Genomic DNA, 16,704 nt, shown 5'->3' with positions numbered 1-16,704 from the left:
ATGTGCGTGATGACAAAAGCAAAAATATTTCCTTCCTTCTTTTTCGCATGCAAAAACCAAACAAATATCAGCAACACCGTCAACGCGAATAGATATGAGAAATGACAAGACACTCACCGTTAAGGCAACTGTCAACATCAAAACGGATAACGGCAATGCAAAATTATACAGATCGCCCGTTTTGATGTTGACAGCTGCCTTTACGGTGAGTGTCTCGGCGTCTCTCTGGTGTATAGGCTGACTACTATTACTGGAGGAGACCCAAAAAAAGGAGACCTCACCTACCCTACCCCAGGAGTTGCTTTTGCCGCTAGGTATTTGTTGGGTGTTGCTGTTCGACAAGATTTAGCATTGTTTAGGGTGGTGTAAAGGTTCACCCCGGGGTGTCACTGAGTTTCTGAGAAAAAATGGTAACTAAAAAGGTATTTATAGTTTTTAGTTTCCTAAGAACAGATGAATTCGACAACATAGTACCTACTGGAGAACTTTAAAAAAATATCCAAACTTTTTGCACCATCTCATAAAAAGCAATGATACGGAATTGTAATAAAATGCATTTTCTTTGGCTTGCCAACTCTCATAATATGATGGACATGCATAGCGGCAGTCTATTGGTAATTCTCTGGTAATTGTTTAGTTTAACTGGGAACAGTTTAAGTTTAAAGTTCCTAGCCAACAAACAATTTTTAGTTTCACTAAAAATCAAAATCAACAATATTGTTGCGCCAAAAAAGTGTGCTGATTTTTACAGCGGGTAGACACAATAATTGAGATAAATAAAACTCTATCAAATTTTAAATGACCAGAACTTTACGAAAAATGAATCAATTTTGATGACCGGTTTCATTTCACTGGAAAACTATCCTAGCTTGGAACTTGGCGTGAACAACCTATACCGAAAATGTTTTGGATTTCATTTACACGGCTTTGTTCCAGCCAGCCGCTGGCGCACCGCACTCGAGTTTATCGCTTCATAGGGAGCATTCGCAGGGAGATTGATCGTAGCAACCTGCGACCGCGAGTGAATGTAAAAAGATTTCGCTTGTGATTTTTTGGTGTCATTTCGCAATTTTTTTTTGCGGTTTCTCGTGCTTAGGTGCCCAAGAACTTGAAGAGAATTACAATCCCCATTTTATTCGCTATTGCGCGTGGATCTTTTTCGTTTATCACTGTTTTCGGACCGTCCCTCTGCAGGTAAAAAGTGTAGTTATGAATATTGTTATGCAGTTTGAAATAAAAATTGCAAACTGGAGCCAAGTGAGGAAAGACGTGACCTGGAACCTGCAATCATAAATGTGTGAAGATCAGTTCAAATTGTGCCATACATGATCCAGTAAAATTATATGATGATTCCTGGAAGCAGCCATTTCATCCGGTGGCGAAGCGCTTCCCCGAAAGCGCGCGCATTCACCAACCGCGTTTCCGGCTCGGGCGAGTTTTGCTCATATGAACGTTTTCGAAATGAAGTGATTTCGCGGGGTATACCCAGATACTTGTTCATGTCTCATAGTGACCATTTAGCCGAAAATTTCGTTCGTTCGATAAATATCGTGACAAACGAAAACACGATGTATACCTTACAAAGAATCGCGTCGGCCGAAGTGTGCTCGGGATTGACAAATAGCTGGTTGCTACGAGTGACAAAGGCTACTTCGCGCGCGTCGTACGCAGAGGATCGCGGTGTTTGGCAAGAATGATACTCATGGTTCGTTTCCGTAATAAGCGCGCAACATTTTAATATTTCGTTTTTCAGGTGTGTTTTTCGCGGGACGTCGTTAGTCGATCTGTTAGATAGAAAATATCCGGTTGACCGAACCCCTAGAGACACCGCGTTTATACCTCTCATGAGGCCGTATTATCTTTAGATAGATCACCAACGCGCAATAGCTTTCGGTATAAAGAGTATCACCTAACGAGGAGATATTCAATTATTTGAAGTTGTCTCAATTCAGTCAAAGATCCAGTATCCTTGCGTACTATTTATTGTTGCGGTGTTACATTGTCAAACTGAATAAGTTCGAATCGCATTATGAATATCGTGGCGGATGTAATGGCGCGACACTTGTTCTCAAGAACCCGACGCTCGAAATCAGCGCATCGTTTACCAAAACGAACCCTGCTGTATACCTTGCCCTTTCTCCAACATCCCAGTGATTTCTCGTGGAAGTGCAGAGGTGTTCTCGGCTTCCATAAAGCGAGTATCACGTCAACATTTTCCTATACAAACTCCTTCTTTGACCTGCATTCGGATGCGGCCGGCGCTGGTATTGCCTAATAAACAGAATCAGGTCACCAGTTTTTACACATTGAGGATGCATGTTGGTCCCAAGCATCATCTATTGGTTCTCTGTGTAATTACTGCTGATCTGGCAATAACGGAGTGGCAACCGCGGGCGGTCAATCATGCTCATGCTCATGCTCATGCTCATAGGGAGCATTCGCAGGGAGTGGGAATTATCACTCTTCGTGAGGTCTTCGGCTTGCAGGCGAGCGTTCGAAACGACCACGCTTCACATAGTAGCGAACGAACGGGTGAGTTGTAATTATTCGGTTTGCCGAAAGAAGCACTTGGCGAAGAATGAGAGAATGTCAGTAGAACGGGAAATAAAAACATTCTAACCCTCACTCAAAGCAGGCATACTCTCGCACACGAGAGAAGAACCTCTCCCATGCGGTGCTTATGAGGCTGCTGCGAACAGAATATAGAGTGAATGAAGCTTCATTGTGATAATCAGCAACATTGCAAACCAGCTGACAAAAGAATAGTCGAACGTCTTGCGCACAGAGGGAAATATTTCAGCACAACGAAGGAGTAATGCTCGTTAAGAAACTGCCAGGAGTCGATCACTGTTCCTTCTCTGTCTAGGTATACCTACTTTATCACACGGATGTGAATTCGAAGCTACTTTATGAGAAAGACACATATGAATGGTGTGGCCAGGAGACCATTACAGTGACGGTTCTGTTCTGTTCTACAGAAGAGTTGACGTCTTGAAACAATTATATCTACAATAGCTGATTAATCCATTTTCTAATTCATAACTTGGAACATGAGAGAATGCTACGTAAATGAAAAAAAGGTTCACAATGTACAAATTATTCTTATAAAAAGGAATTTCAGTCATTGTCCTACAGAAAATGGACTGGTCCAATGTACCATTAACACACCTCACTTTCGGAAGCGAGTTGCACGGAAAGGAAAATTGTGTTTCTTTTGTAAACAACCGGGATACTTTATAAAGGACTAGAAGGAGGTGGTTGTCTATCCAAGCAAACGCCGGGACGAGAATTTTAAGCATAAAAGTGCGAGAGACAAACAGGCTCACGAAGCTGCAAGTGCGGTGTGGATGTGGATTTTCATGTCCAGTTTCGAGGGTGAAGCTGAAGGGAATAAACTTTTCCCTCGGGTATGGAAACGGTATGTGGATGACATATTCGCCTTGGTGAAGGAACGCACGCTAACACAAACTCTCGACTTTCTTAATTCATGCCACAACACAATCAAGTACACGGTTGAAAAAGAAGTTGAAGAAAAACTTCCTTTCCTTGATTTGCTTATTACACGGAAGGACAACAATAAGCTAAAATTCGGAATTTATCGAAAGCCAACTTCAACAGATCGGTATATCACAGCCGACTCGAATCATTTCGGCGGTCAAAAACAGGCCGCTTTTCATTCCATGGCCCATCGCATCTTCAACATACCGATGGAAGAAGAAGAGTTCTTGGCAGAAAAAGAAACAATATACAAAGCAGCCGAATTGAACGGCTATGACAAACAATTTGTAGATAAAATCCTCCGTAAGCACAAAAGGAAGAAACACAGACAAGACGCCACCACTTTAATGCCGGAAAATTCAGGGGTTTGAAGATTTTTGTATAAAAGTGTCAACACTTTACGTGAACTTTTGGTCAACCTGAAAGACAAAGTTCCACAAGACGAACACGCTGGAATTTACAAAATACCGTGCAAAGACTGCGACGCGGTGTATATCGGGCAAACGCGAAGAAAAATTAAAGTGCGGCTCAAAGAGCATAGAAGAGCAGTAGAAACGAACAAAACTAGTGAATCCAGTGTAGCAATACATACAGTGATTAACCAACACGAGATAGACTGGGATAACGCGGGTCTGATTAAAAGCATCAGTAAAATTGGTCTCCTCAATGCCTGGGAGTCAATGTACATTGCGACATCTAAACAACCATTGATGAACGATGACGATGCGCCGATCCACTCATTTCTCTTCACCTTGACAACGGGGAGAAAAAAAATCTCCAGCTCACTCTCTTCGACGCGTGCGATACAACGTACGAGAATTTTAACCAGTTGGACATGGGATCTCGTCCTGTCGATGGGCAATGTATGGCCCGAAACCGGTATACGAAAGGTTATTTTAATATTATCCGTTTATATCTGTAAGAGCAATAAGTGTCTTGTCTAATCACTCGTCGTGTTCCGTCTGTGTTCGCGATTACTGGAGTCTCGTCGGATACTCTGACGCCGACTGGCCCGGCGATCAAGTTAGCAGACGGTCGACTACAGGGTTTAAATTTTTCTTCGGTATCGGACCCATTGCATGGGCTAGTTTGCGTCAGACATGCGTGAGCTTGTCCTCAATGGAGGCCGAGTATGTGTCGCTAAGTGAGGCGGCCCAAGAGTTGATCAAGTTGCACAGATTGTTCAATGAACTGGGCGAAGACCGACCAGCGTATTCGAGGACAACCAGAGTTGTTTCAGTTTCGTGAAAGCGGAGCGTACCAACATTCCGCATTCCGTAAAGGATCTCTGTGATCAAGGAGATTTGAAGCTCGTCTATTGCCCGTCGGATAAACTGATGACGAATGCACTAACCAAGGGCCTAGGTCAATGACGGTGCTGTAGCGACAATAACACCACGACGAGCGGCGAACTTCCGAAGCATTACGTTACCACCACTATTGCCAACTGCACAGATTTATCTGGAAACGTTCAGATTTTCTCGGTACAGATTCTGTTCCGTACAGATTACAGATTTTTGTGAGAAAGTACAAATTAGTACAGATTTTGAGAGAAGTGGTTTATTAGACACTACATTGTAACAGACTCCGCAACGATGCAGTGAATGCGATCTTGCAACCCATACACCTAGAGTATACTGCCGAATCTCGGTAATTTATGGCTGAGAACGGTTAAATAAATGACAGCTTTCGCCAAAGTTTTATTAACAGTCGAGGTTCAGAACTAATATTAACAGAGACAATGCCATGTCGTCACAGTTTTCTTTAAACAATGAAAAATTGTTGAAGCTGTTTTGAAGTAGAATACTTCTCTCAGGAAGTTCGGCTGCATAGGGATGTGAAATGAAAATCTAAAACCGAAAAAAGTTAAAAATATGTCCAATTTCAATTGCTAACAAATCGGTTAGTATTCGATGGATTTCCTTCGTTCTTGCAGCAATGGTTTGGAAAATCTTCTAAGATTCTTCCCAATATAAGATAATTGCAATTTTATTATTCACACTATTGTACTATTGAAAATAGTCAAGCCTTGTCAAAACGAAAAATTCGACCTCTGATTGGTCGTTATATGATTGCTTCCCAAGCACGGTCGACAGAATCATATACCTTGCAATTGAAAACATGCTATTTGGCCTATATAAGAGCCTGTTTCAGCCGGAGCCGCTCATAATAGTTCTGGACAGCGACAACAGCAGTCGTCCTTCCTTAGCAGCGGCACTAGCCCTGTGGTTGGTCACCACGTCTCAGGAGCAGCGCGGTTTTTCTCAGCGTGTGTCGCCAGACAGCCATTAAGGGCTATTCCCACTGCTTCCGCTCCGGGACCGGGCCGGGACCGGGCCGTGGCTGTTCCGTGTGTCGTCCGGGCTCGTATGTTGTAGTGACAATTTCGCGCGGAGTGAACTGCGGTATGAAAAAAAGAGGAAGACGTTCTTTCACATACACACATCAACATTTCTCAGCCAGAGCGCAGCGCAGGCACGGTTCAAGCACGGCCCAGTGTGAATGCATGAAATGTCCCGGACACGGCCCGGTCCCGGCCCGGTCCCTGAACGGAAGCAGTGGGAATAGCCCTTTATTCCCCCCGTGTTGGGGCAGCATGAAGATTGCCATCAGAAAATCCAATTTTGGAAATCAAAATGCCTTTTTCAAGGTAAATAAACAAGTCATTGAAAGTTAATAATTTTTGTCAACGCAAGCAAGCATTCTGTGTTGCATCCTAGCAATTTAAATCTGTCGCACCCGTCTAATTTACTGAATGTAAAATAGCTTCCACAGTGCATGTTGTCCGTGTATCTTAATTCCCCCAATGTTAGGGCAGCTCAAAAGTTGTAATCTGTAACCGATTTTGCACCGCAAAATGCCTTTTTAAGGGCAAATAAACAAGTAATTGAAGGTTAATAATTTTCTGGCATCAAGACAAGCAGTCATTCTGTGCGGGATGCAATCAAATTCTGTTGTCTAATTTTCACTTTATTTAGTAAACCCCCCACTGTTGGGGCAGCGCAAAGGCTGTGATCAGCATAACCGATTGTGAATAACAAACTTCTTTGTTAGAACGCATTCACAAAAGCAGTTAGTTAGATTAGTTAGATTCAATCAATCAGCATGAACAGAATTTTGTCGCCTCCCAGCTACCAATTGCAAAATGATGCAACACGCAACAGCGAGCAAACGAAATCGCTTGATGTTACAAGCCGCAATACGGTTAGGGGTTAAATCGTTGCGTGTGTGAGAACACCATCGGTGTTTATTCGCTAGATACAAAAATCAAATGCGAATTGTGGAATAATTCGTCTAAAGAACATTAGAAAATAGTACAACTGAACAGAAAGGCGTGGCCTATTTCGTAGCACCCTTCGGCTATAAAAGAGTTTTTCTGGGAAAACTAGCTACATTCATCAGTCGGATGGTGAGCTGGATGGACCGTCCACAACGTTGACAGCAGTAGCAGCAGATATCAGCACTCAGCAGTAACAGAAGATAGCAGCGGGTTGCGCCTGTGGCTGCCTTCAAATCAAACAACCCAAGTAACAAAACGGGTTTTATCAAAGTTTTATAGCGCTGTTCTGGCTTTCTTGAGGGCTATAAAACTTTGATAAAACCAATATTGTTACTAGGGAAATCACTTGCCCTGTGGTTGGTCACCACGTCTCAGGCCTCTACCGGGCTGAACGCCAACGCGAGCGATCGGGCGAGATTTTCGCCGTACATCAGCCGGCACTTCCTCTAATGGAAAAGTTGGATCATTTTGTTCAGAAGAATATTAGAAGAATTATAATATTACTCAGATGCGATTGCATTATATCCGATATGGAATTGAACAATTGTTCTTTTGAGGACAAATAGAACACTTAATTTGAAGAGTTAATAGCTTTGGGTACCAGTAGCAGTATGGTAACAGCCTCAGCGGTAGGTGCAGCCGGTACTTCCCTAAGGCTGATGTTATAAGGAAGTAAATGGAAGCGGCACGGCGAAACAGTTCGGGTGTGCTTAGACGCGCGTCATTTCTCGTTGTTGATATTATTCCCCACATGAAACGACGCGCTTTCGTACGATAGTGGCGGTATTAGCGGTAGATGCATTTGCCAACACTTACTCCAGTAAAGCCGTGTCTAATTTTCAATGTGAAAACAGCTTTCTATTGTGTTGGCCGTGCGCATTGGGCCTCTGCCAGGCTAAACGCGAAGAGCGGCGCGAATCGATTCGCCCGGCCGTAGGTTAATGTACAGCCGTAAGTAGAGCTGTGTAAAAGTATTCTACTTCAACCTTGCGGTCGTGGCTTTGCACACAACCCTCCTGTGATTTTTTTCAAAAAATCACAATTTAAAACCATGGTTCAATGGTACAGATTTTATACAGATTTATACCGGAAATAGTACAGATGAAATAGTACGAGGGTGGTATCCAAGACACGACCGCAGGTTTGACGTAGGACTACGATAGTTTTATATTTCGTTTTGAGAATTGAGACTGTTCGGCACGGTTCAATTTTGGCACGGTTCGACCAGCCAAAAAAAAAGTTCGATAAGCCAAAAACGAGCGGTTATGTTTAATCATAATTTATAGTTTTCTTGTTTTGCTTTTAACCAATTCAAGCTCAACAACCACCAAAAGAAAGGCATTTTATCCATTATGTTGCCGAAACGGAATACCGGAATCAGTAAGACGGTTCTGGATATATGACCGGAACAAGTTTCGGTAATATAATAGACATGATCAAAGCAGTACTTAGCACCGTGCTATACCTCTAATTACTCGAAAGGGTCATATCAAGTGTCTAGGTCGTTAAAGGCTTCATGCGGACTTGTCCCCGTTGCGTTCCGGATACTTCCAGATTAATGAGCCTTAATCCATCAAGCGACACCTCTAACGACTTACAATCCTAAAACTAGTTCATTGGTGGTCACATATTGTTAAAGTCATATGCCACCAAAAAGTCATAAAAAGAAAAGTGTTTATTTTTAACATGGTTCGATTTTGACAACTGAAAAAATGCTGATTATTCATTTGCAGACTTCTATTTGAGAAGAAAAAAATACTGTTTTTAACATTGATGAATACCTTTCATCCTAATGCGTCAATTTTCTTTAACATCCGAAAAGGCAATTTTTTAAATAGACCCTAAATAAGAACGATTTAGTAGGAAGTAAACTTCCTTTCATCTTCAATTGCGCCTGTGAAAGATAGCTCGCTCACCAATTCCAAAGCAGCATCATTGTCAGTTTCTTACAACTGCTTAGCAAAGATATCACTTAAAAAAATCCTGTATTTACATGTTCGTTGGAAAAGTAACGATAAAGAGAGCAGTTTTTAGTGAAAAATCTAGATTTACAAAAAAATTTAAATTGACATTGAAATTTATGAACATGTTAACATTCATTTTTTTTTTCATTTTAGGCCAATTGAAACATTTATTCATTTAACAGAACCAGAAAAAAAGAAACAGTTTTAAGATACCAATAAAAAAACAACAAAATGCCATATGTGAAAGTCACCTGTCTATTTTCTTTAAAAATAAACCTAGCTAGTGTAATATTTTTGTTATTGAAAAATACGAATATGAATGTTTAAAACCTAACGTCAAGATGCATATAATTTGGTTTTACTCTACACCACAACCGCGTAAAGCAACTAGGATTGTCATATTGAATTGAATTTATTCAACTGGTAAAAAATAACCATTAGCACTATCTGTTTCAAAATCTTAGCGAAGCATATTGCTTTTTTATTGTTTTTATATAGCCTATTGGCCATTTGAATATATCTGAGAAAAACCAGACTGTAGAATTCAAAAAGACAGCAAACCAATGCAACTTCAAATTTTACTTTTGGAATTTAAAAGAAGTTTTTATTATTAAACATGGATATGAAAATCACTACGGTTGCAGTTCTAATGCCATCTACTCGATTTTTAACACAACTTTTGTTGAAAAGATTTTTTAATTATTATATTACAATCTTCCGCATTATTCTACCTGTCGATTAAGACATCGGTGTTTAAAACCTGTTCAGGGGTAGTAAAACAATAACCACTTTAACCACTTTAAAACGATGAGAAAACATCTGTTGCAGCTATATAAAGCGAGCTCGTGATTGATTGAAAGTTGCGAAACTGAACTAGAAAAAGTGGATTTCAACTGAACTTTTTACTAATCTACTATTTAATGATAAGCCAATTTGTGTATCACAAGCTTTGGCAACGTTCGTCGTTTGATCAAAGCGTTGGTGGTCAAAATCCGTTCAGTTGTAATCACATATTGGATGCAACATCCAACATCATGATATACTCTTGCGTACAGAATTATTTTACCCCCGGCCGCACAGCGTAGTGTGCGAACACGCATCACTGTACGTCGACAGCAGCTACATTGTTTCCACTTGGCTTGACTGCACACAAATGGCAATTGAGTGCTTCTGCACTGACGACGAGCGACCGTCTTCTCATACATGGCTTGGTGCAGTACTGTTGCCTGTGCCAGCATGTTTTCCTTCAAGACATCAGTTTTAATAACATTCTCACAGCAGATCGTTTAATTGTCTGATAAAGGAGGTTGTTACGAACTTTCCGAAAAAGCTTCACTTTCAAGACATCAAAATAGTCTAGGCTCATAGAAGCAAATATTAGTTGACCTGTTGGGACGGAGAGATCCTGTCAATTTTTTTGCCACTGATGTAGAGGTTGTCATAGCAGGCAGTTGGTATCCACTCATGAAGTCTGTGCCAGGCGTGCTCGCATGTGATTGGTACATTGTTCGTGAAAATACGTCCTTGGAACTTTTCATCAATTTTTACTGTTCAACAATCAAGTAACAATGATAAATGAAGAATCACAAAATTGTCCATCATTTTATCATTCCAACGGCATATTGATTACTTTGATCCGTCATGTGGTTACATCAGTATTACCGTTTGAAATCTTTCATTCCAACGTTACACCTTGGTTTTAGTTATCCGCAGAATGTATCTCGATATAGTGCGGTTAGACGTAGTCCTACGTCAAAAGATTTTTGCAGCTTCCAGTACAGATGGAAATGTGGTCACCGCCATCATAATTTTGTTCCTTGTTCACTTGTATAGAGCAAACAATATAACACTTTTCTCTCGCATATTTTTAGTTCGCGTTCTAAAGAAGAAATATCACGGACTTTCTCGCTAATCGTTTCCCTCTTTCCTGTAACTCTTTATTATACCACACTCCTATTTTCCCAAAGGCACACAAAAAGAGATCGACATACTGACACATCTAGAATCTGACAAACCAACAAGGTGGCATTAACTCAGAACTTATTACCGACAAAAATGGATTGACATATAAACACTGTAATTTGTAGTTTACTTAAAAGTAATTGCAAAAGAGTAAAATCAGCTCATTCGATATTTTTATTTAGCGAAACTTATCAGCAGGAACAACCATCGCTGGTCATCAATAACATCAATCAATTACCAAGCTCATGACCTTCGTACTTTTGGCACTTATTCCAGGATAGCTGAACAATGGACCTCGTTTGGCCAGTTCATCATATCTGCGAAAAATAATTATCAATGTAAATTTCTTATTATTTTCAAGTTCTCAAGCTTTATCGATTGTCTGTTTTTTCCTGGAACATCAACCTGCAGTACTGAGATATTCGCTTTAAGGCTTTGCTCTCTGTACCATGATTACTTTCATGTAATTTTGTCAACCAGTGGAATTTATTAAATTGCAAAATTGGGTTTGAGTTGAAGGCAGTGGAAAGCTTTGAAGATTGTCGAGAAATATGCTAAACAACAGTTGTTTGAAACAAAGCCAAATAAGCCTGCAACCGGAAACCTTGCTGCGGGTTGTTACGTGCACACTTACGACATTTCTAGGTCACATCGGTAGCCAAGTTTAGCAGCCACCGCCTGCGCTCCGAGGTTGGTAAAATTCGTGGAAGTAAGTCTCAGCCCGAACGTCTTACACAGCGGAATTCGTGCTCGCAGCATTTCCCGACAGATTCCTTTCCCCCGGTACTCCCGATGAACGGCCATCCCGTAATCCGTCAGATACTCCTGGACGCCGTAACGCCCGAACAGGTCGACCGTATCGGTTAGAAATTCGTTGCTAATGAAAATTCCATTTAACTTTTCGCTCTCCACCTGACAGGAATGTTTTCGTTCGTGGTTAACCAATTTCGATAGCCAGCTGTTTATCGACGGAAATTGTTTACCTTCATCACGTCCGCCTCCCTTTGAACGGTTCTGACGTCGAGAATGTTTCCCCCGACTATTTGGCGGGATTCTTCCTTGTAGCAAACCAGCGTTAAGTTTCGGCTGAAACATCGCCGCCAATACTGGGTCATCTCTTGCCGAGCGAGAGCGTCAGTGGAAATTCCTTTGCTAACGCATTCCGGTTCCTCCCCCAGATAGTGGTTCAGAAAATGCCGTACCATATCTTCGTATCGATCCGGGGTTAGATCTTGCACTCGATAGCTAACTAGGTTATCGGTGTTGCCCACATCCGGGGCCTGGAATTCGTGCCAAATTGTCGGCAGTGGAACGCTGGTTGGACGAGTCCAAACCATATTGCTGTGCGTGTGCGGATCGATTCGTTGTTGCAAACTGTCGGTTGCGGAAAGGTTGGCACTGTTTTTTTGTGATAATGGGGCTAATCGTTTAGATGATAAGATAGTGGACTGAGGTGCAATCACATTGTTGAGGAATAAAAATTTATTCATATTGGTTATTTATCACCAAAAACATTCGGTTATTGGTGTTCTGTGTCATTTTTTAAATATGAGTGAGAACATACTCGAATGCCTGTATTGGAGGCGGTTTGGGGTTTTGAATTGAAAAAAGCTTCGAAAAATTCGCTCTCAACCAGTTTAACGGCTGAAATAAGTCAGATCGACAAAAAACCGTTGTTCGTTTCAATTAAAGAAGTAACATGTATATTTGGGTATTCAGGTTTTTTTCACAGTCTCAGTTTTATCACTTCATGTTTCCCGAAAGTCATTAGGCATAAATAAATGAGATAATTTATAGGTGCGAAAGCGAAAGCGATTTTCTGTCAGATTGAGCCGTACTTTTCCGGACCCCGGAAGCTTTTCCCATTACGACATGAAACGGCATTTTAGGATTTCGTTCCGATCGAACCTCCGACCGGAATTTTGATCATTAGAGCTGACAATCGAAAACCAAACAAACAACAAGGACTATAAAAATATGCAGATAGCCTGAAAATAGTATAGAACCGGCAGCTAAGAAATTCATCACTCAAATTTACAAGCCTAGTCGTTCCTTTTTTGATGAAGTTGATTGACTTGTTTTTTTTTCGAACTTTCCGTGCAATAAAAGTATCCTGATACTTTTTTATCAGATTACCTGAAGAAAAGAACATTCGATACTTCTTCATGATTTGCTTGTACGATTGTTTACTCTGTCAGACATTCATAATTAGATTTCCTACTTGAAAAGCAAATTTACTAGTTTTCAATGAAAAAACTACCATCATTCTGAATTATGAATCAACTACACCAGTACTACTGAGAATGATTGTTTACTTCAAGAGCAGATATGGCGCATGGTTCATTAATCCATTGCCGCCTTCGATTGCACAATAAAGTGAAGGAATTCATAAAATTCATTAGGACATGTTTTAGGTTTTGCTGTGAAAACATAAATTATTCAGAAAAATCGATAAACCTCTCCTCAGGATATTTAAATATATCCCACAAAAAAAACACACACAGAAAACAATCCTAGACTTTATTTGGCCCGTTATAATAAATGTCTGGATGTTAAAAAATGTCACCACTTGGAGAGTATTAATAAATAATAAGATACTTTTTCTAATGACCCATGTTACAAACGTAAAATTTGGTATTGACGCGGTTTTGTATAATTTGCCAGAGCGCTGCTGAAAAAGCTGTTGAAGGCTATCATTGATTCGTATAGTTCTTAAAATGTAAAACAGTTCGTGATATACAGATAACAAACAAATAACAGAATAAAGTTTCAACAGTCTTAAATAAAAACCTTATTTTTTTCTCAACAGCTTCTAACGATCGGTAATGCAAATATCCGATGCGTCATAGCCAACAATTAACCGTACCAACAACAGACGTTCCCCGCCTAATGTCCTTTCGCACGAAAATGATGAATAATAATCAACACTTTATTTTTGTCCCCGTTACGATTATTATTAACCGTTATTTCCACCTACTGAACGCCGCTCAGTGTCGTAAATTCGTCATCCATTATTATCCCATTCGGTTTCATCCGCACCACAAGAGGAAAGTCCCCTGCGCGCGTCTGCGAAGAGAGTTCATAAATATTTCGGTAAGAGCGTGGCAAGTGCATTGGAAAATTCACAATCATCGCGTGTGTTTGTAAATAATATTCGAATGAACAGCACACATCACGTTTTTTAACGTGCCGCACTTTATGACATCGTAGGATGTGTCGCAATGAACTTAAATTAGGGTCTCTTCCAGCATCGAGAGGTTGATCCATTGGTTGTGATCTGCATTCGGTGTGGATGAGTGCGTGACCGAAAATTCTCATTTTTGTGCGGTGGGGTTCTTGACCCCCAAACTAATAAATTCGGATGCTACGAAAATAATTCAATTTCCTACGAATTTAATGACGTTTTTATGGAGGGGAGCACCGGGTCAAGTGTTGAACATCCAGACGGCAACTTTAACATAATAAAAATTTCAATTTGTTCTTTTGAAGTAATTTCAAAACGATACTGTATATTAGAGTGCAATCAGCGAGCAGAATTTGGATATTTTCTACAAATTTGTTATGACGCTCTTTAGATTAATAATTATTGAAATCTGAGTGCTAAGAACATTCGACTCCGAGCGTTATTTTATATTGTTCCTTTGTTTTGTAACATGGGCGATTCATACTTTTCTTATTATTTATTAGTGTCCTCCAATCGACGATTTGAAACATAGGATAGTTTTTATGTCATTCTTGGCTTTGCTTCTACAATGCATGGTTTATCGTATTACGGAAAACCGGTTATTCTCAGTTTGGTAGTTTTTTTGTTTATTCATAGGTTAGAGAAAAACTTTTTTCGGTGTTCAGGATACATTGGACAGTTTTGCGTTGATTTTTAAAAATTTTTTGTACTTTGTAGTTATCAGAGCCTTGGAACCTAATAAATTATATTTTCAAATAACGTGCAACTTTATAGTTATTTGTATGTTTGTTGGCATTGTTTTTGTTATAAGACTGCAAGTTTTTTAATGATTATGTCGATGCAAAACATTTTTATTTCAATTTTCATGACCTTTGAAACCTGAAAAAGTTTTCGATCCTAACTCTGGGGAAATTTATCGCAGTGTACTGAAGATTTTTAATGAGCGCTCAGACAAATTAATTTTTTTTTTAATTCGAAGATATTCATATAATTATTATTTTAACGAGTTTCGTTGGATTAAAAAAATACGTCATACTGGAATTGATTCTTTGCCATCTCTCATGTTGATTTTATGATACACAGTTTATGAGTGGTAAATTTTCAAAGCATTTGATGTCTAAGCAAATCGTTATTTTAAGCAGATCCGCAGTTTTTTTATTGACGTAGAGTTACGTCTTACGGCAACATATACAGGGCACCAATTTCATTACAGGGATCCAATTTCAAAAACCAAAAACAACGAGAGCGTCACAAAAATTGTCCATTTTCAACCGTTTTAAGCTCAGTCAGTTTTTAACCGATTTTCGTCATTTTTGCAGTAATCGATTGGAAACTCAACCAAGCATCCGTCCAAATGGAGAAAGTTGTAATCTGATTGTCGAAGGATTGTACTATTGAAAATTGTCAAGCCTTGTCGAAACGCAAATATCGACCTCTGATTGGTCGCACAATGCTTCTTTCCCTAACAAGGTCGACAGAATATACCTAGTTGACTAAGAATGCGCGCTTTGTGTTTTATGTATAATTCATTCCATGATTGTGCCGATACCACACGGACGTTGGCTGCTGATCGTGAAGAAGAAAGAAAAGCCGGGTTTCAATTTCTGGCTGATCGTTTTGGGCGCGTTGATACTTAAGCACCTGTCTATCTGCCGGTTGTTATGGAGTTTTCGGTAGCTGCAGAATTATTGGAAATGGCAGGCAATTCTTCTAGAGCAGCGGTTCTCAACCTTTTTTTGTCCGTCCCTTAGCAATATTTTCCAAATTAATTGTACTCTCTGACTTCTGAAGTCCTTACAGAGTGGGAGAAAGTAGTGATAGATCACATTGTGGTAGTCTGGTTAAGGTTTCAAATCGGACAATAGTTTGTTTTATTGCTACAGTCATGTTTTGAGAACAAGTTTAACAACAATTGAAGTACTACAAAAAAACCTTGCTTTGTTCGCCATTACTGATTTTTCTTTCGCGTACCCCTTAAAGGCTCCCGCGTACCCCTAGGGGTACGCGTACCCCAGGTTGAGAACCGCTGTTCTAGAGAAAACGGGAGATCTAGAATCATCGGCGATTGGTTATCCGGAATGATGATAATTTAACAAACTTGCCAGTGTTGTTACTGTTGTGAAATATAATAGCACCGTTTGGTGCTCTTCAACTATGTGATTGAAGTAGTTAAGATTTCAGCATTTGCAAGCGAGGAAAATTCAACATTGCCTCAAGAACGTGTTGGTGGCCCTGAGAAGGACCGGTTATAATTTATACTTGTTCTCGTGCTGGATGGCAGCAGATAAAAGGAATGCAGCACTTACGCTCTTGCGTCTTAAATTAAAACGGTTATATTTTGATACCTCAGCAGAAATTTGACCTTCATACCCATGTCTACCATCGGCAATGTCAAACACGCAATAATCTGCTTTCATGCGACATGGGGACGGGAACATTTTTTTCTTCAGCCAAGCTGCGCAACACGACACAAAACATATTATTTTGTTGCTTCAATGAGAGTGCTATCGGCCCGGCTCGACAGAATGTCCACAAGAAATCATTTTTGTACAAACGTGCTACGAAACTGAGGAGAAACGGAAAAAGGAAAAAGTTTCTAAAGAAAGTGAAAAAAGAGGTGGAGCTTATCAAATGATCGCTCTGAGCCAGAATTAAGAGATGTATTTTGACGTGGGACACGTCTTTGTTTACTATACTGGGATGCATTCTGTAAAATTGGAAATGAAACGGGCAAATGTTGCGTCAGATTTCAAACGCTAATAACAGCATAACCACATGATGGATAACAATAACCGATATGTTGTTGGATAGATAAA

The 16,704-nt window shown here is 40.1% G+C and overlaps 2 protein-coding genes across 5 annotated transcripts in view; both read right to left on the bottom strand.

Annotated features, from left to right (window-relative positions):
* Positions 1-16,704, bottom strand: part of LOC129725720 (uncharacterized) — a 500,714-nt gene that overhangs the window by 94,356 nt on the left and 389,654 nt on the right. The gene's annotated exons all lie outside the window — the stretch shown is intronic.
* On the bottom strand, positions 10,886-12,063 carry LOC129725722 (uncharacterized). The gene is made up of 3 exons (XM_055681839.1): positions 11,688-12,063; positions 11,339-11,616; positions 10,886-11,021 (listed from the first exon to the last, which is right to left on the bottom strand). The coding sequence occupies exons 1-3, from the start codon at positions 12,039-12,041 to the stop codon at positions 10,931-10,933; spliced, it is 723 nt and encodes a 240-aa protein (XP_055537814.1). The 5' UTR covers positions 12,042-12,063; the 3' UTR covers positions 10,886-10,930.

Source organism: Wyeomyia smithii, chromosome 2 (genome assembly GCF_029784165.1).
Source record: "Wyeomyia smithii strain HCP4-BCI-WySm-NY-G18 chromosome 2, ASM2978416v1, whole genome shotgun sequence".
Classification (NCBI taxonomy): Eukaryota; Metazoa; Arthropoda; class Insecta; order Diptera; family Culicidae; genus Wyeomyia; species Wyeomyia smithii.
This window is presented reverse-complemented; position numbering and strand designations above follow the sequence as displayed.